Source organism: Protopterus annectens, chromosome 1.part1 (assembly GCF_019279795.1).
Source record: "Protopterus annectens isolate FY-2018-M chromosome 1.part1, PAN1.0, whole genome shotgun sequence".
Taxonomy (NCBI): Eukaryota; Metazoa; Chordata; order Ceratodontiformes; family Protopteridae; genus Protopterus; species Protopterus annectens.
In genome coordinates this window covers 564115414-564137458 of record NC_056726.1, presented here as the reverse complement: position 1 = coordinate 564137458, position 22045 = coordinate 564115414, and the positions used below count along the sequence as shown (strand labels likewise).

At 35.7% G+C, this 22045-nt stretch overlaps 1 protein-coding gene across 2 annotated transcripts in view; it reads right to left on the bottom strand.

Moving 5' to 3' along the window:
* LOC122806395 (receptor-type tyrosine-protein phosphatase U-like) overlaps window positions 1-22045 on the bottom strand; it is a 1549454-nt gene that overhangs the window by 115690 nt on the left and 1411719 nt on the right. For both annotated transcript variants that reach the window (XM_044076762.1, XM_044076771.1), the window contains one exon: window positions 13416-13550. In XM_044076762.1, the coding sequence (XP_043932697.1) occupies window positions 13416-13550 (135 nt within the window). The remainder of the gene's footprint in view (window positions 1-13415; window positions 13551-22045) is intronic.

Below are 22045 nucleotides of genomic sequence, written 5' to 3'. Positions count from 1 at the left end.
ATCAGTCTTGCATAACTGAGTGATGATTATGGTGGCTGAAGCATTATCTGATAACTGAAACCACTAGACTCTGAGCAACCACAACAGAATGAGCATCAATCTAAGGACTCAAACTACGAAAACTACTGATGGAGATGAGTTATTTAGACAATGCTGAGTTGATGCTCTAAGTATCTGAATTCTGTCTAAGGGAAGACTGATCATACAGCTTATAGCAAAGGTCTCAAACTCAAATGGCCAAGAGGGCCACAGTCAACCAGGGACCACAGTCTTCAAAATGTAAATAAAGTCTGTTACTCCTGCTAGGAATGAAGTTTAGTAGCTTTCCTCACCTAGAATTATGCTGATTTGAAGTCTGGTAGTGGGGAGTTTGAGAGCTCTGGCTTATAGTGTGTTGAAGGCATCAATGGTTTCTAATGAACAGCATGGACTGTGTTGGTTGAAGGTTTGACTTTTTGTAATTCACAGAGATATCTAAGGATAGGTAGTGTAACAAATCGTCTCTAACTTTAATGAAAAACTCTTTGGTCATAGCAGGGAGGTGATAATCATTCAAGTATGAGAATACGTGAACCTCTCTAAGTCTCAGATGGTGTGTGACGTCTGCCATGAACTTGATGAACACTTGATCACTCTGGTGAGGCAGATGTGCAGGGCTCTGAATTGAAAGTTGTTTGCTTCAGACTGGAAGCATAGATCTTTCTCTTTTCTATATTGATGCAGATGCAGCCATCCAGGAGATCTATTGAGCACAAACACATCCAATCATTTGCTTTCAGACAAAGTAAAATTGCTTGCACCATGACTATTCTGAAAATGGTCTTTTTACATATATGTTTAGGCTGCTGAGATCTAGAATGGGCTGGAAGTCTTTCTTTTTCATTAGAACTAAAAAGAATCTTGAATAGATTCTGGACTTCCTGGGCAGCTGAGACCTTGGATGCTGTTTTTTTCTGAAGTAAACAAATGAAGAATGTCCAAGTTACGTCCAAAAGATTTATTATAAAACTCAGTAAAAACAGTTTGAAATAACAACACAGGTTGAAACCACAAAGCTTTTGGATAACTCCTTCCTCAGTGTGATAAAAAACAATTAAACACACTATTATTTAATTAAAATTGATGAATACATAATGAGTAAAACAGTCAACTGGATAACAAGAGAATAATTAAGTTAAATAATAGGATCTGATTTAAAGTGATAAAACATTCTGCAAGAAAACATGTTATTAAAACATAACAGAAATTATTTCTTAAGGTATAATTGTTTGCGCTTTAAGATAGGTTTAATAGATACTGTAGAGTTAATACCAGGGGCTCTATGAGCTTGTAATTTAACAATCCAATTATATTCTTTCATCTCTAAATCATTATTTTTATTGCCCCCCTCATACTAGTAAAACAAATATCTATAAATCTAAATATAAAATTACGTATGTTATTTGATTCTATAATATGTTTTGCTATTGCATTTGTCAAAACACATCTTTAAGGGTCTGATCTATGTTCTATAATGCATTCATGTAATTTTCTAGTTGATTTTCCAACATAAAACTAGAACATTTTTCACAAGGGGCTAAATAAACAATATTAGTGGTATGACAAGTTGCTGTACAAGTAAAGGAGTGTGATTTATGAGTGATAGGCTATACAAATGTATTACTTTTACATATAACACTGCACACAGAACAATTTAAACATGGATAAGTACCTTTTTTATTTAGTTCTAATTTACTTCGTGTCTTCTGCTGAAGATCTTTATAATAATTCATGTATAGAACTATTATAATCAGAAACATTCATTAACACAACTCCCCCCTCCCTTGTCAGCTTCTTTTATGACAATAACATTATTCTTTTGTAATCTTTGTAATGCTGCTAATTCAGCCACAGACAGGTTGTAAAATCTTTTACATTTGTCTTCCGCATAAAGATTATATAACTGTTGTTCACAAATATTTTGTAAAGCTGTAACAACAGGATTGCTGAATGGAATGAATGTACTGCTTTTCTTACATTGTGATGACATTTAAGTGTAGGAATCTTTATACAATAATTTCAAATTAAGGCTTCTTGTGAAGAGTTTTAGATCTGTAATGGCGATAAAAATAATGATTTATAGATGAAAGAATAAAATTGGATTATTAAATTACAAGCTCATATGGGAGCAGCCAAAAGAAGAAGAAGATTAAATTACAAGCTCATAGTACCCCTGGTATTAATCTGTCTGTGGCTGAATTAGCAGCATTAGAACGATTAGAAAAGAATAATTATATTGTCATTAAAGAAAGTTTCTGATTGTAATAGTTCTATACATGAATTGTCTGATTCATCTGCCTTTAAACAAATCACATTTAGTGAGGTAGCACAGTGTATTAGCAGAGTCAATATGTTTTTATTTGAACTGCAAATTAATAATGATATCTCTGTTTAATTATTACATTATTTTCCATACCTTGTCCTATGATACCTATTCTATATGGTTTACCCAAGCTACACAAGTCTCTTATCACCCCTCCCACGAGACCCATTGTTTCTGGGAGGGGTTGGTTAACTCAATCTATCTCTCTTTACTTACAAACAATGTTAAACCCCTTATTACCTTATGTAAAGAGTTACATTAAAGATACAGGTGATTTTTTTAAGTAAACTTTTTACCTGGCTACAGAATGTAAATAAAGAGTCGTATTTTCTTGTAATACTAGATATAAAATCTCTTTTCACTGTTATACCCAATGACTTTGGCATTAATGCCATTAGGGATATTTTATGTAAACGCAGTGAATGTAAGGGCAGAGATATAGAAACATTATGTGAACTGCTAGATATTGTACTAAATAATAATATATTCCTTTTTAATGATGCTCTTTATTATCAAATTACAGGTATTGCGATGGGAACACCTGTTGCAAATACATATATACAAATGTTTCAAGCACGGGCATTAAAGCCCTTCCAGCTTGCCAGTATGCCAAAACACTTGTTCCCATAATAATTGTCCAAGCTGTTCTTTAAAAATATCTAAACTAGTGCTTGCTTTAATGTAATTAGGTAGTCTGTTCCAAGCATTAGCTACTCTGTCAGAGAACCAATTAGTACACTTCTCATTCCTATAGAATCTTCTATATAGGTTATCTGACGATTCTCTATTACATTTTGATAACCCCAAACATTCCTAGATGTAGTTGTCCCTAAATGCCCTATATACCTGACTAAGATCTCCTCTTAAATATCTGTAAGAGACACTGTACAAGTTCGATATTTTAGTCTTTCATAATAACTTAGATTGTCACATCCATGGATGCCCTTAGTATATTTCCGCTGTACCCTTTCCAGTTTATTCATGCTTGTTTTCCTATAGGGTTTCCATATTGTTATTCCATACTCAAGTTTGGGTCTAATATAACTAACAAACAATGACTTTGTTATCTTTGATTTCCTAGACTTTATAAATCTTTTTATACAACCTATAGTTCTATAACTATCATTAGACAATTGGTTGATATGATTAGAAAAACTCATAGCTGAATCTATCCATATACCCAGGCCCTTAATTGGGTCTACAGTTTCAATCACTGTGAGCTGTATTAAATATTTACCTTTCGGTTTATGTCTCCCAAATCTCATATGCTTAGTTTTTGATGTATTTATCAGCAAATTATTATTCTATGCCCAAATGGTCAATTTAGTCAAATTATTTTGCAGACATGCCTTATCTGTAACACTTGTAATCAGTTAACTCAATTTCAGGTCATCAGCATATAGACTGTAGAACATTTCAAATGAAAAAGTAAGGTCTGAAAGATACACTCTAAACAAGTAAGGGCCTAATACAGAGCCCTGTGGGACACCTTGACTGTAACCAAGGATTTCACCTTTCCAGTTGGTGTGTGATACTTGCCATGTCCTATTTGTAAGCCATGCAGCTATCCATCTTATCAACAGTACCTCAATACCTAGTTGTACTAATTTACTGATCAGTGTTTTGTGCATGACCCTGTCAAATGCTGAAGTTAAATCTATATAAATCACATCACAGCACAATTTTTCATTCATAAATGTTATTATATTTTTATAGAACATCGTGTTACAGGTGGTAATAGATCTATTTTCAACATATGCATGCTGATATATGGTTTCGAGTCCCAACCTAGCCAGTTCTGATAATAACATATATTACCTTCTCCATTATTTTTCCACAACATGAAAGTAGACTTAAGGGTCTATACGATTCTGGGTTTGTCCTACTCCCCTTTCCCTTAAAGACAGGTTTAATAAGTGCATGTCTCCAATATTGAGGAATGTCCCCATATTTATATGACCTAGTGAATAATAGATGTAATGGCAGTGTAAGTTCTTGCTTTGTGTTCTCAAGTCATTGTCACTTATTCTGTCTCCTCCCTGCGCTTTGTTTGGATCCAGTTTGCACAGCACTTTTTCAATATAATCTAGTTTGATTCCAGTATCTGGGGTTACCTGGATGTCACTAGGACAACTTAGCAACCCTTTTGTGGAGCCAAACTGTTTTTCATAAGAGTTTGTAAATATATCTATAATCTGTTATGTCTGAAAATAAATTTTAGACTCTGCACACAGTTTATCAGTTTGTGTATCTTTACTCCTTCCACATCTTACGTATCTATAAAAAGGTTTCTTATTATGCTCAATATCTTTATATAAATTTTCTTCAAATTTTAGTTGATCTTGTCTAACACTATGCTTAATCTGTTACATATGCTAACTTAACCCTAAATGAATGGGAAGAGAAATGTGTTTATGAATGTCCTATTGAATTTAGACCTTATATTATGTTTTATAAGCATTTTGTGGATGATGTGTATTTTGTTTGGGGAAGTAGCCTCGATTTATTGAATTAATTTTTTATATATTTAAATAACACTACGTAATTCTTAAAGTTTGAAATGACTAATTCACCAGCAGAGATACATTTTTGGATACACATTTAAACTTAGTAGATGGCACTTTATCCATACAAATATACAAGAAACCGACCCACAAAAATAAATACTTGCATAGGAAGAGCATGCATCCCAACCATACATATAAAGGTATAATAAACAGCTAGTATTATAGAGCTAGCAGGTTGAATACTAATGACAATATATGTGTGGAACAATTACATTACATGAATTATGAGTTCCAACAGAGCGGTTATGATCCTAAGCTATTGATGGAAGAAGATACCTCAGAAAATCCAAATCCCATCCACATACGTGCTCGAGAGACTTGAACTTCAGCACTGAAATAAATAGGACATGCTGGAGGGACAGATTCATAACCCAGAGGCTCCCTTCACTCTGGAATAAAATCCCAGTCCAGCTTAGGCCGAGTCTCTCATTGACTCTCTTCAAGAGGAATCTTGATGAGTGGATGGGAGATCGTAGGTTTACCCCGGGTATCACTTCTGTGTCACTGTTAGACAGAGGCACAGTATACTAACCTCGAAAAAGGACATAGCAAAATTAATTTAAAATGGGTGGCGAAAGCCAAACACACTCTGGCTAGGCTTATAAATGCCCTAGGGCAGATAGCCTAGTATGAACCTATGAACCTATGAACCTATAAGAGAAACTAGTTCTTGAACAAAGAAAGAATACAGCTAGTCCTTACTTTTCAGCACTACATAGTAGTATTGATGTTCATAAAAATAAAAATGACTTTTTGTGATACACTACTACTTATAGTAGATCCACCATTGATGTTAGAAAAATAATATCAACTAATTGGGGCATTTTGACAGTCCTGCCAGAATTAAATAACATTATTTCACCATATCCAAAATTTGCCTATAAAAATTCCACAAATTTAAAAAGTAAATTATGTTATAAAGATCTTCGGCAGAAGACACAAAGTAAATTAGAACTAAATAAAAAAGGTACTTATCCATGTTTAAATTGTTCTGTGTGCAGTGTTATATGTAAAAGTAATACATTTGTACATCCTATCACACATAACTCATACTCCTTTACTTGTACGGCAACTTGTCATACCACTAATATTGTTTATTTAGCCACTTGTGAAAAATGACGTGAACACATTATAAAACATAGATCAGACACTAAAAGATGTTTTTTGACAAATGCAATAGCAAAACATATTGTAGAAACAAATAACACACATAATTTTGTATTTAGAGTTATAGATAATTGTTTTGCTAGTAGGAGAAGGGGCGATAAAAATAATGATTTAGAGATGAAACAATATAATTGGATTGTTAAATTACAAACTCATAGTGCCCCTGATATTAACTCTACAGTATCTATCAAACCTATCTTAAAGCGCAAACAATTATGCCTAAAAAAATAATTTCTGTTATGTTTTAATAACATGTTTTCTTGCAGAATGTTTTATCTCTTTAAATCAGATCCTATTATTTAACTTGATTATTCTCTTGTTATCCAATTGGCTGTTTTACTTATTGTGTATTTATCAATTTTAATTAAATAATAGTGTGTTTAATTGTTTTATATCACACTGAGGAAGGAGTAATCTGAAAGCTTTGTGGTATCGAACTGTGTTGTTATTTCGAACTGTTTTTACTGAGTTTTATAATAAATCTTTTGGACATAACATGGCCATTCTTCATTTGTTTACTTTGGATTCTTTATGAACGGCAAGTGTATTACAGGCTTTAGTTTTTCTTGATATGCTGTTTTTTTCTGAAGGAGAAAATATTTCTCTTCTGGTTGCTTCCCATTGGTTTGGTGAAACATTTGACAGCAACTGTAAGGAGTAAAATCATATAGTATAGCCTCTGAATAGGGTCTATATTAGTTGAATGAAAGTTCATCTTGGCAAATGCTCACATGAGCGAAAATTGCGGAACTCAAAACCGCAATTGTGAGATCGCGGTACAGTGAAGATGGGATTATTTGCCCTTTCCTCACTGTAGTGCAATCTCGGAGTTGGAATATAAATTTAGCAGGGGATGTGGGGGGGCATAGCCCCCCACAATTGCAGTTTCGAGTTCCTAGATTTTCACTCATGTGAGCATTGGCTAAGATGAACTTCGTTCATCTAATATAGACCCTCTGAATATTATCTTCCTAACCCAAGTGTTCTGCATGTTGGCCATCCACGTAGGAGAGTGGAGATAAAAATGGAATCTGACTGCCTCCAGAGAGGAACAGTTGAGCAAGCCTTCAGGGGATATTGGTATTGTTTGCCAGAAATAGGTCCCAAAATTGTAGACCTCTACAACCTCTAGGTTGCAGTCTTTTGAAGGAGCTCTTTCTTACATGGCCACCCTATCTGAAATGGAGTCCATGGAACTTTCAGAACCATAAGGGTTTGGACCACTTCAAATTCCTGTTGTAGGATCTTTGAGGGGTTTAAACTTGACACAAATGGCAGATAGAGCCTTACCTTCCTTTTGCACCACAATCATTTTTCTTTTACACAAGGACAAAATAAGGTGGTACCATCATATGAGGCATTTGTGAAGGATATCTTCAAGTAGTCCATAAAGTTACAAAGGTAGAACCAAACATGAAGCTTCATAATAATGCCCATGTCCACCATTCTGGCTACTCCATTTGCTGCATTATGTAACAGTCACATGAAGATGTTGGTAATGTTTACTTTTGCATCTACTGTGGTCACTTAACTATTTTCCAGACTCTAGTATGGGGTGGTTTTTGCAAAGGCTCAAAAGCTTGTTCCACTAAATCTCTTTGGAAGATATTTGTGTGTGGGTCATAGTTTAAAACCCTAAAGGCAAAACGTTCCTGTGGTGCATACACACTTACCCATTATATCCATCCCTTTGAATGCCTTGTTAAGCGGAGTGACAGTAGCTACCTCATCTGACACATCCTGCTTAGCTGCTGCTGCTGCTGCTACAACCATAGAGCCCATCAGAGGTTCCATAGGCCAGTGTTGACTATCTTTAGGGTGAAGAAGAGTCTTTTCTGGTTTTCTTGAAATGACTTGTGAGTAATCAGGTTCCTGCCAAGGTCTCCTTGTGGACAAATCTATCAGACAGTTTGAAGGAGCGTCCATCTTGGAGGTACAGTGTGCAGAATGTTAAACCTCAACAAACACCTCCTCATTTTGAGAGGGAAAACCTTTTGCCAGGATTTTCTTTATATCATCAATTCCAGGATTTCACCAAGGGTAGCCTCTTTGGAAGGGAGTTGAGGGAGCTCTCTTGATCATCCAAGTTAGTGTCTGATATCAGTTACTTTGTAGGGTTGTCTGTGTGCCTCTTCTTGCATGTCCACTTTGTAGGGACATAAAAGGTGAATCTGAATCCCCTAAGGACTAAAAATGAACCTTTTCAGGAGTTTTGAGGCTATCTGTTCTGCTCTGATTTTTGATTTCTGATAAATTAGCTGAGACACTGATTACTGGATGTCCTGGGGTAGAGACAACATCACCGTAAGCTGTGCAGTTGTCCATGTGGGAGTTGAAATCATCCTCTTCATCACATTGAATTCTGATGCCAGATCAACTAACACCACATAATCTCACTCTGAGGCTGCAACTATCTCCACAAAAGTAGACATAATCAGCCTTGAGTAAGGAATCCCTGATACCGATGACCCATAGACATTGAGGAGGAGATTAGTGCTGATGTACTGAAGGCTGACATCACAAGCAAGGATAAACGCACCAATTGGGTTAGGTCCAAAGACAGTGCCACATACCCAGCCTCAGGCATGTGGTCCCAAGATTCAAGCTATGTTAAATGTCTCAGCTTTGAGTAAATCTAAATGAGAGACAAAGTAAAGCTACTTGTCAGTGCTGGCTGCACAGGTTTCTGGTGATGCCTCTGCTCCAAAACCACTGGTGCCAAAACATGGATGGGGATAGAGCAAGTATGAGTGATAAAGGGTCAACCCAAATCATCCTTGGTACTGACTGGGGAATGGGATGACACCCATTATCAATTCCTCATCTGTGTCACTAGTGCTTATGAAGGTCATATGGGAGGGATGAAGTAAACAGAGATTTAGAGATAAATCAGGGAAAATGTCAAACAGAATAATGCCTGATGGCAACGGACTTTGGAGAGTTATCTCTAGTTAGAATTAGTTTCAACAGAGGTGGAGCTAATGAAGAAGACTCACACCATAATGGGTGTTTGACAAGCTTGAGTTGGCTGCAGTCTAAGTACTTTCAGGGTCAAAGATGTACCAGCATCATCAGCTTTTCTTTTTCTGATGTTGATGTCCTTATCCTTGTCTTCTGGTTTGTTTTTCATTTTCATCAGATCAATCTGGGGGAAGAAGCCCTTTCAAGATAAATAAGTTAATTTCTTTGGTCACCCAATGAATGAGGCCCAAAGTCCTTACAATTTTTTATACCACCTTTATTAAATTATTGCTTAAGACATAGGAAAATCCATCCATCCATACATTCTCAACCCTTTTTCCCATTTTGCACGTGGGGTCAGGGTGTCATTTCAGCAGTGACAATCGTCTTGAGCCATGGTTTACACTGCCAGGTGGTTAGTCCTGCCATGGTAGTTCATTCATACCACTCACTTGCACACACACACACACACACACACACACACACACACACACACACACACACACACACACACACACACACACACACACACACACACACACACATACACAAACACACAAACACACACACACACACACACACACACACACACACACTGTCTCATCTATGGCCAGTTTAGACTGTGTAGTCCACCTATTGCATGTCTTTGGAAAGTGGGAGGAAAGTGGAGCACCCAGAGGAAACCCACGTGACCGCAGGGAGGACATGCAGACTGCACAGAAGGCATCCCAGGCAAGAATCAAACTGGAAAACCTCTTGCTGTGAGGTGACAACACTAACCACTGCACCACTGCAGCTACCCCATAAGACATAGATAAATATACATTAATAAAAAGAAAGCAAAGCATATTGATGTGACATGCTCATGTATTGTACATTATGTATATGCTTTCTTTATTTTTAACAATTATTCAATTCAACATTACATAAATTGCTCAATAAATGCATTCCATTAAAGCTCACTCCTCCTTCTCAACATTATTAGGCATGCATTGTCCCTGCAAATTCCATTTATTTCTATGTAATTTGCTTGTTTCCCTTTTATAAAGATCCTGCTTCTAGTTCATCTCCTTTAAAATATTCAGTTCAGTTATAGTTAGTTTAGCTTTTGATTTCCATTTTCCAGAAATTGATTTTCAGCAGCCAATAGCATTAAACTTAATAAGACCTTAAAATGTATATATAATTCACATCCTCTTTTTTTTTCTAAGAGAGAAAATATTTCTCTTCTCGTTACTGAAAAACTCAAAAGAATAATTTTCTTAGTTGCAAAAATTTGCTGCCCCAAAAGTTTAAACAGAGTGTTGACAACTTATAGCACTCCCAAAAACATGGTCCTAATTACCCCTCTCTTTTCCATCGCACCTTCAATATTTGACACTCTACCTGAGGAAAAATCATCAGAAACATACTTGGGGTACAGAAGTACCTACGCAAACATTTCCAAACATAAATCCTAAACATTCTGAACTATACTCCATATGTCATTCTTCCTTTGTAAATTGCCTTTTCCAGTCTCTCTTCCCAATCATTTCTTACCTCTTTTGACTGATTCTTATATTTAGTATACAATATGTCATATGTCCTACTAATTATCCCGTGTTTAAAAGTAGCTTATTTTCAAGACTCAACTAAAAACTATACCAGAGTTAGTGTATTGCTTATCACTCCCCTATTCCTTCTGTTTGTCTATAGTCTGATATCAGTCCCTGATAGGGAAGGCAGTCTCTAACCTGCAATCCAAACTGCTGCTTGGCCTCATCCCACTCGATTACCTTTCCCTCTCTGGTTCCTTGCTCCCAATACCTTAATTCTTTTGTCAGTTTTCTCCAGTAAATTCCAGCCCTCCCTTTTCTATTTTTTATACCCCTACTTGCAGCCATCCTTACTGGCAAAATCTCATTTCTCCATTCCCATGTTGGTTTGGTTCTTAGAATACTTTCTGCAACTTAATGAATATAATATTCTGCATGGTTATTTTTATTCTCATTAAGGATAAACATCAAGAATTCTACTGTCTCCTTGTTTCTCTAACTCCCGCCAACTCCCATTTCACTATCATCCCTTTTCATTTTGATTGGTAACCTTACATTCTCATAATGCATATGACCTTTAACTGCATAGGTCTGAAGTCGCCATTCAAATCAGATAATCCTAAACCACGTCGCTCTAAAAGGAGAATCAACTTTTCCTGCTTAACTCTTCCCCCTTCCAAATAAATTACTTCAACTCTTCATTATGATCCACATTTTCTCCTCTGATTGATAAAAATATGCCTTACCGGTGTATAAAACTATTTTCACTGCTTGGATTGTAATATCCATATCCATAATCAAGAGTTTCCAGTTTCTCGCTTTCTTTAGTCTTTAGTCTTTTGTTTGGCCTCTACTCATATAGCCTCAGCTGCAATAACAGAATCTTTTTTTATCTACACAACTAAATTCTCTTTCCCATTTTTTAATTTACTTTTTATTACAGCCACTAGTACCTCAAGGCTATAAGTGCTATGGTGACCAAGAAAAGTTATCTATATTTGCTAATAATATTATTTTGCACTTGATAACTCCAGAATGTGATGTATTAGTGTTGTAGAATATTTTGAGACAGTTTCAACTCTTTTTGATGCATAAAATTAATGAAGACAAAACAAGGGCTATAGTAGTAAACTATGTACCCACAAATGAATAGGGTCAAAGGCCTTACAAATTAAGTAATCTGCGAAGAGAGATGCACCGACCCAAGGCACAATGTACAGAGGTCATGGGAGTTATGGGGTGGAATCTTGCAGCCAAACTTGGTGCACTTCTTGAAGCTTTTCTCATGCTTGTCAAATTTGTCTATATTTACTACTGTTAAGAACAACAAATAAAAATTATAAGTAGTACAAGGAAAAAAATAGTAATACTTAAATTAGACTAGATAAGAAAAGGTAAATCCAATAAACATCAATAAGTGAAGTATAACGGAAACAATTTTTTTTAAGACAAAAGGGAGTGCTAGGCCTCCTGCTCAAGTAACACATGAACTAGAAAGCATGACAAATACCTAAAAATATAGTCTGCAAAAGGAAAGAATTTTAGGTAATAATAATAATAATAATAATAATAATTATTATTATTATTATTATTATTATTATTATTATTATTATTATTATTATACATCACTTAGCTGAGAGCTCAGAAATAATATCCATGTACTGTATGTGGCAAATAAAGTCTGAGGAGAATTAATGTAGAGGTGGAATATGGGAGAAAAACTGTTAGAGGAACTCAATCCTGGATCACTAATAGGACCAGATCAGATCAGACATGTGGCTCAGTACCCATCAGTCAGATTGGAAGGACAGGACAAATAGGATGCATATTTCTGTCATCTCAGATTTCCTATATGTTTATGAGTGTATGTATGCATGCATGTATGTATGTATATATGTAGCTATCTGTCTGTCTATACTAACATTGATCACTTCCAGAAGATATTATCACTACCCTAGAGGGATTTGTGACAAAAAAAAAAATTCATCATATGCAAAAGCTCTGACAACATGACAGGGCAAGGTATGAAGGCTTAATTTGTACAATGAGAAATGTGGGCTTAACAAAACTGTTAGGTCTTAAACCCCATTAGTACTACTACTACTACTACTACTACTACTAACAATAATAATAATAATAATATTAATAATAATAATAATAATAATAATAACAATAATAATGAGTACCCTGAATGAAAGCATAGATTAGTTATCATGCAAGGCATTAAGGGATTTGGACAACAAAACAACTGTTAAAACAATATTATAACACATTGTTATATAAAGAACTAGATGAAGAAATACGAAAATGTTCATCTGCAAACCAAAAACAAACGTGACAACCGTGCTGATAGCTACAATCCTTTATTTTATGAAGCACTTTTCGTTCAGATACAATTCTTGAACTTCTTGAATGAAAAGCGCTACATAAGATAAAGGATTGTAGCTATCAGCATGGTTGTCACGTTCGTTTTTGAACTAGATAAAGAAACTTGGACCTAGATTTGTTATTCCCATGGAAATGCAACAAAATTTTTGTGGTTTAAGATTTTGATTCAAAGTTTCTGCATACGTAACATTATTCGCTACTAAGTCTAAGAAATTATATCGTGCATGATTATGTTGATTTATTTACAGGCTTAGGAAGTTTCTTAGGACAAGTCTACTGTTTGAAACTGTTGCTACAGCAGCAGAACTGAGATCTTAAGTAGGTTTAAGAATGGATATTGTTAAGTTATCTATATTCATGCAAACGCAGGAAACAGAAGCATTACAATGATATGACAAGCAAAATAGCTTAGGAATTACAAATTAGAAACAATACCTCATCTAGTTCATTAACTTGATTCATCAAAACTAATGTTGAACACTTATAATCATATACAAGAGCCCAGAATTCAGACATAGTTGTTGCCATTGGAAACTGAGTTATTATAAATCCATCTTGCTGAGAATAGCTCTGTAAAAAGACAGAATAATTATTATTTAGATAAAATGAAAATAAAAGATTAACAAAATCAAAATCAAGCACGGTCACATTTATGTCCATATAAAATGCATTGTAAGAAAAATATATATTTAGTGCAAACCCCAGCATGCCTGCTACGACAGAATAAGCTAGAAAGAAGTGAGTTAGTTGACTATGAGTACTAGATATAGTATAGCAATGGCATATGTTATATATTCTTAAAAAAAGGAATACAAGAAATAAACTCACTGTGTAGTCTGTTACCCATTTGGTACCCGTGAAGGAGTGATTTTCAGAAATTTGTTCAGGAACAACATAATATCTTTGTCACCACTAGTCAGTCACAGTCGGTCATCTTCTAATGGATTACTTGTTAATAGTCTGACCATCACCTTCAGTTTCACTGCCCTCTTATTTGAACTGTTTGCCCAAATATCCATGTTATGTATTTTATTCAATGACTAACTTATACCAATGAATGTTGTGTGATTTCGCCTTAAGTTCACAACGTCATAGCTAATTATTAGGTTATCAAACTATTACAAGCCTAGCCCATAACCAATGGTCAGAATCAAATCATATTCCTTGTATCTGTGAGGTGAAGACCTTAACCCTTATGCCAACCCATCCCACAAGATTATAACACCCCAGATGGGACTTAAACCCATAATCTCTAGTTTAGGAGGCCAAAGCTTTATACAGTAGGCTTTCACTGACTAGAAATCTAAACCCAGGTTGCGGTGGTGAGAGTGCCAAATACTAAACACTAGACCAGCAGGGATCCCCCTCCTTGGCTCATTAGATTTACACTCCAATGAACAACTACAGAATTGTTTTTGCTGTGGTAAAAAGAAGCCATGGGACTCAGTCATATTTAATTAATCTCAACATAAAGATTCCAAAAATCATTATGTACTTAAAGGAGTCTTAATGTTCATTATTTATCCATACCTTAAATCTCTGATCTTTGAATGGGAATTTGTATGGCAAACAATGACCTCTAATGTCTTTCTATAAAATATTATTTTTATGAAGAATCGTATTAATGAATTTGTGCAAACATTTTTCAAATGATTCATTAAGCGATAACAATAAAAATATATTATTAACATAAAACTCAGACTTCATAACATTTAAAAATACCACAAAATATGATGTTGTATATATAATCAACAACAAATAATAACGATCATTTATCTAATTGTTAAGCTGTAGGCAAATAAATGAAATAGCATACATTTCCAATGTATTATGCATTCGCATGACACACACACACCTTTTATTCCAAATCTGCATGTGAGTCTTTGAACAGAAGTGAGATCCAGAAGAAAGGGAAGTTTAGAGAAAAGGGAATTCAGTCAGGTTTAGGATGTAGAAAAAACATACATACTGATCATGCAGAACCCTGGACAACTTTGTTGTAGTTGCAGATCTAGTGTAGTACGTGACATGGTTGCACTAGTGCTTGTTAACCATACTGCACAGTCTATTGTTGTTTTTAGTAACTTTTGCCTTAATACAGCCAACAAAACAGAGGTTAGGAAAACAACAAATGAAATACACAAAGATCATGCAATGTGAAGATGTATGGAATGTTGTTAACCACAAACTTCAAGCCAGTAAGGTGCAATCCAAATTTTTCTTTAATAAAAACAAGTCCACAAAACTTAATTTTCTCTAGCGCCTCGGCTATATTAGCCTGTTAAAATATAGTTATACAAAAATAAGCCTTGCTTGTTTTACTGTATATTTAAAATAGTTTCTTTTAAACTAGTTTTTTTGCAAAAAGACTTGTATTTAGCTAGCTGCACAGTAAGTTTTATGCATTCTTCAGGTGTACTGTAACATAATTTTTATATTAAAATGCATATCATCAACTCCATATCATCATACATTTCTTTGATAAAATCTTTCCACTGGTGTATAATTTGGTACTGAGGTGCAACTCCATCTTCATAAGATACATTCCAAAGCTGCCGTGGTCATAACCCATAAAACCATCTACTATGAACTTGGGATTCCCCTAGACAATGGGACATCATACCAAATGTATTATTTCTTAATTAAGCTAGCTGAACCATTACATAATGTTCACATGCCATTTTGTATGTTGATCTAGAATGCTAAGATATATGATTATTCAAAAAAATAATATGTGTGATGTTCCTGGAGCATCTCTACTAGCCTGGACTTGGAACATCATGCATTTTAATGAGTCTATGGAGATTTTTTTTTAAATCTTGCTTAGGAACTTCCAGGAGGATGTTGTATAGTGTAGCAAACATATTATAAAATGTGGAGCTGACAGCAACTGTTCTGAATAAATATGAGTTACATTTGTCACTTGTTCCTCCTGATGTTAATTATTGATTTGATTATTTTTATTTTTCATCTGTTAACCAGGTAAGTGAACTGGCTCATGAACTTTTTTTTTTACCACGACCCAGACCTCAGAGGCAAAAAGCTATGATAGCAGGTATAACAAACATAATAGTAAACACAGATAAATACAGTAATACAGTACATAATTAGAATACAGCAAGGAGACGAGAGTGAATTGTTAAACAAAGTTGAACAAGAAGGTCATAAATATGTATGGAAGTGTATACAGAGAATTTAGAAAGAAATATGAATAGTAGAATATTTCCAAAATAACACTTTAAATGATTTCTTAACTGCACTACATGCTTCTCTCAATGTTGCGGGCAAAAGGAAATGTGTGTTGTTAAATTTAAGACAGCATACGAATAATACCTGAGATGTTAATAAAGCATGAGGATGAAATGAATTTATATCTTATGATTAAATACTGCCAAATCTGCTATCACTCTGCCCAGGTTTCTTTTAATATACCGTGCTTTAAAGTTAACTGCACAACTAACAAAATTACCATTCCCTCCAGACATTCTGTACATTATTTTAAGCTTTTGCTTTTTTTCAAACCTTAACAAAAGTATTGTAGGTTTCAAGCAAGAAACCAGCCTTCTAAGCTTTTTGAACTATAATACTCATCCAGTAATAAGTTCAGATGTGGATGACAGGATTTCATTGTCTTCAGTTATCACATGGTTTGGCTATGGAAATGTCAGTTCAGCATACTTAAAAAAAATCAAATTACAAGGCTTAGTGTTTGGTGTCCTTTCAAGAGTTCTGTTGCTGCTATGTTGATTTCAGTACCCACAAAATTCACTTGCCCTGCTTTAATTGTGGCATGCAGTCCAAGTCCATCCATATACCAAGTAAGTGAGATATAACCACGGTATAGCAACCCTAATAATGTACTACGGTGGTGGTGCTGCGGTAGCGTTGTTGCCTCACAGTAAGACGTTGTCCGGTTCGATTCTCAGCTAGAGCATCTTCTGCATGGAGACATGTGTGAATGGGCATACCTTCATTGAATGTTGTGTGTCAGGGCTGGCAACTCGGCACATAAAAATCTACTGCCAATCATTAGCAGACCGGAGTTCCGCTGTGGCGACCCATAACCAGGAAAAGCCGAAAGACACAACAACGTGGTAACCATAATAATGGCTGCCTTAGAATACAAACCTCAGCCTGGAAAAACAAATCTCCTTATGGACAATGTTGTTTTGTGGAGTTTAAAGACTGTTAGGTACTACATGTGGCCAAAGGAGTTTCGACAGCATACTGTTTCAGATGTTAGTGAACTGAAGTATACTGAGTGTGACTGTTTACATTTCATAAAGCATTCTCTGAAGTCCAATTACTTCAATAATTATAAGGCAGTGATTAGACTGAAAAGAAACATTGATCCAGTCTGAAGAAGCTCTTCATTTGTTGAAAATAATGATTAATAGATTGATGATTATAGCAATAACCCACACCTGGGTGTGGATAATGCTGGATTTACCCACGGCTGGCATGGTTTGGTCACGAGGGCGAAGCCCGAGTGGCCAAACAAAGCCAACCGTGGGTAAATCCAGCATTACCCACACCTAGAAGTGGGTTATTGCTATTATACAATGACATTATTTAAGAAAAAAAAATAATTACTTTTCTTAAATAATGGCATTGTATAATGCCTCCTTGCTGCCCTTCTGCAGCTGTCTAGTATTCTGCGGCAGTTCTGATGTACTGCGCATGCATATGCCTACGCAGTACATCAGAACTGTGGGCAAAAGCAACGGAGAAAGCAAGATCTCTGTTGCTTTTTACAAACTGTTTTCGCTATGTTAAATGGGTTTAACATAGCGAGACAGCTTTATAAAAAGCAACGGAGAATCTTCGTTGCTTTTTTTAAAGCTGTCTTGCTATGTTAAACCCATTTAACATAGCAAGATAGTTTTGAAAAAAGCAACGGAGAAAGCAAGATCTCCGTTGCTTTTTACAAACTGTCTCGCTATGTTAAAGGAGTTTAACATAGCGAGACAGCTTTAAAAAAGCAACGGAGAATCTCTGTTGCTTTTTTTAAAGCTGTCTCGCTGTGTTAAACTCATTTAACATAGCGAAACAGTGTGAAAAAAAGAGTTATAGTAATGGAAAAAGTCTGGGCGACTGGACCTTTTTCCATTACTATAACTCTGATTTACAACGTTCAAGCTGACCAATCAGCGTGCACATTTTTGAATATTTAATGGTGGGGGGTCATTGTATAAACACACATAACTGTTTCAGGTGCTCAGTGAACAAATAACAACATGTAGTATATAAATTCTTTACAAGTACAGAATTTGTTTTATTCATTTATTGGCTGTGTTAGTGCTACTAGTTGAGTGGCATCTTCTCAGAAGAGACCAGAAATTATATTCATACTACTAGGGGCATTTACCTCCCCCTACTCTTTTTGATAGGTGCCATAGGATCTTTTACATCCATGTCAGCTATCACCAACTCAAGCAGATGGGACCTTAGTTTAACATCTTATCCAAAGGATGGCACACACAGGAATGCAGCACCTCCCTTATGCTGCACTGCTGTGTCAGGAATCCTACTACCTGGTGAGGGAATAGAACCCACAGCCTTCTACACCAAAAGGGAATGTGCTACTTGTTACACCACTGACACATAGTGCTTTCGTAATGGGAAAAGAAATGTAGCTACTGCTGGATGCAGGGAACATGGCTATTTTAATTAAATCACAATATATCTGCAAGCATAAGATAGCTAGTAATTGCAAAACTGAAGTGACAGAAGTACATGGAAACAACAGGGGAATACTCTGTAATACTGAAATATAAACTCTTCTAAGTAAACTATATCCTTTAGCTCTAGTGCCTAACTTAGTACAAGATATGATATTTGGCCACAAGTTTCCCAGTATAATCAGCAGAACTAATTAAAAATCAAGTCATAAGAAATAAACTACAGAGTTAACAAATTCTTACATAAACATAACTAAACTGCTAAAATACATCAACCAAATTAATGTATTCTGAAAAACAGCAATAAAGTTGATCTTAACAGGAGAAAACCTCTCAAAAGACTGTCTGCCTACTAGAACCTGAGCAAACAACTTAAAACCCTAGTCAGCAAAAACATAGTCAATTAAAACAGCCTACTGCTGTCAATGGAAAATACTAATTAAGCAGAAAAAAATACAAAGAAGACATGCGCAGCTGCAATACAGAGGGCTCTTCGTCATATGGTATTTAAACTGTCTTGCACAGAAATTTCATTCTCAAACTCATAGTGTACAGTATAGGACATTTCATAACACATACACGTGTGTGCACAACACAACAAATGCACACACACACACACACACACACACACACACACACACACACACACACACACACACACACACACACACACACACACACACACACATTCATATTTGCCTAAGTACCCATGTTAAGGGGTACATCTAAGTATAGCTGATTTAAAGCAGCACATACTTCCTCAAGGAATCTTCTGTTTTAACTCTACCACTAAATCTGACATCCAGGTTTTAGGAACCACCAAGAAATTATCCTTATTCCAGCATACCCTCAAATAAATTATCCAAAATCTTTTCTACAACAGCCAGACACTACTGTTATGCCTAAACTATCTGTCCAGTGCCCATTATAAAACCATTTTATCACATTACTTAAAAAGGGAGTATCTCCTTAATAACAATATCTGCTTCTAAAATCAAGCAGTCAGCCTTTTCAAATCCATGTCAAACAGCTCATACTGTTTTGCCATATAAGCACCTTGACCAGTTTTCACATCCAAATGTATGTTCTTCAATAAACCCTTGTAAAGAAAGCTGTCTAATATTAAATTTCCTCAATTTTGTAGCAAGTTTATCATGCAAAACAAACCAAGAAACCCAAGAAGCATAAATTAACCACAAATCTAGATGATGCTTCCAAAACAAAATAGCATGCATGCCTGCTTTATCCAAAGATTTCCTGAAATGACTCATACACAAAGAAAAAAATGAGAGCTCTGTCATCAAAACAATAAGCATTCCTAAGCATTATCCGGGGTGTGAAAAGCAATGACTAAATAATGCAAAATAGTCAATAGCTGTTTCACTATTTCCTCTCACATACATATAACGAACAACAGCAACTTCCACCCTGCAAAGTATTTCCCTAAAAAGCTTAACATCTGAATCAATTTTCTTATTCTGCCATCTAAATGAATATTAACCCCCCTGCCCTACTTAAGAAGATCAGAAAGTAAAAATATCCTGACTCTACCTTTCCTTTACTGGGACATACATATTTTCAATCTATCATGTATATTAACAAAACAAGTGTTGTACTATACAAGATACAATAACTAAAAGATCGTGTACCCTTAATCTACCACCCTCCTTAATTGAGATGGGTACTCATTTACACTTCTGTTCCCCAAAAGTGCAAAAAGAAAGTTCACTTCTGCATCCTGCTTCAATCCTATCTCCATCAACAGACAGATGATGTCAAGTCATACTGAGCAGACAAAAAAGAGGAACGGTTACTATTTAAAGAAAGAGCAACTTCCTTCATTTCAGTTTATCTGTTACTATCTTACACTTCTTCAATTTCTTAAGCTGTTCCCACACAGATATGCTAACAGCTTTCTGAAACTGACCCTCATCCGATTGTAAAACTTCCATCTTATTTGGAAACATTTGACATGGCCCTCCCACATCTTCTTCTACTACAAATGCAGAGAGTTCATGATAATCAATGATATATCTACACTGCTTTCCACGGACTCAGTATTTTCATACCTAGGAGCCTCTACAAGACATCCTGTAGGCTCCTCTTCCTTAGTCTCCAAATCTTCAACATCAGCAAAGCACAAAGCAAGACAACCAACCTAATACTGCTCTACAGAGTTACATTTGTTATATTTTCTAGTACAGCTGTCAGGAATGTGACCAATTTATTCACAAGGAGCATAGCCGGCCTTAGGCATAGGCCAACTAGGCAGCCGCCTAGGGCACCGCTGTAGCAGAGGTGCTTTTCCAGTATTTACTTGGTATAGGTAGATCAGAATGGGGGCACCAGATGGTGTGGTAGGGGGCGCCGTGGAGCCCTTTTGCCTCGGGCACCAGTTGAACTAAGACCGCTCCTGACAAGGAGAGCATCTTCTTGATGGGAAAGTAGAAGATATATGCCCCATCTCCCAACAAGAAAAGCAAATTTTGGGCTGCCTGGAAAAATATAAAATACCTTTACAATTCTTGACATACACAACATTAGGTAAATGTTCAACTTTGTTATTAGAAAATCTAAATTCTACTAAAAGTGTCCAACCTCCACTCCAAACCCCAAAAGTGGAAGTCATCCAAAATATCTGCTAAGTACTCTATAATCTCCTCTCTAACATCAGATCTAGTTGTCACTTCAGTGCTAAGTTGAGCAGAAATCTAACAATGTTGGGCAGTGATAAAATCTTTAATCAAGAAATTAGACTACTTCAAGAGAAATGTCAAAGAATGTCTCAGCATTTGCAGGCATCACAGCTTGCAGCTGACAAGCTGTAACTTTCAACTACTCCAGGGTAATCTGAAAAAAAAAACTTTGTTAAGAACCCCTCAATAGAAACAGCAAAATCTGCATAGATTAAAAAGTGACTTTTTGGTATGCCCTAATTCCACAAAAGTAAGTGACACTGTTTGAGATATTCCTTCCTCACCTTGGAGGTAGGGCCAGCCTTAGATAAGCTTGTGCCCTAGGTAAAAATGGTCCATGGTTATTTCCCCCCTCCCTCACTGCCCAACCTGTCTTGGCTACACACACTATCCAGATTTTTTTTTTCCTTTTTCTCACAAGTTTGTCTTAGTCTTCAGTTTTTCATGCCTTCATTCATTCAACATATTCTAGACTGCTAGGCCTACAGAAGCCATATGAGTTCTACATGCTCTGAGGTATATTTGACAGCTTTTTAAAATTGCCTTTTTCATCCAGTGATTGCAGGAACAAAAAATATGATCAAAGAATGAAAGAAAAAAAGTTGATCTTACTCTTCAACGTGTATATTCCTGTTTTCTTCCAGTGCATCCTAGCTGCCCAAGATTACACTGTAATAACTGGAATGGA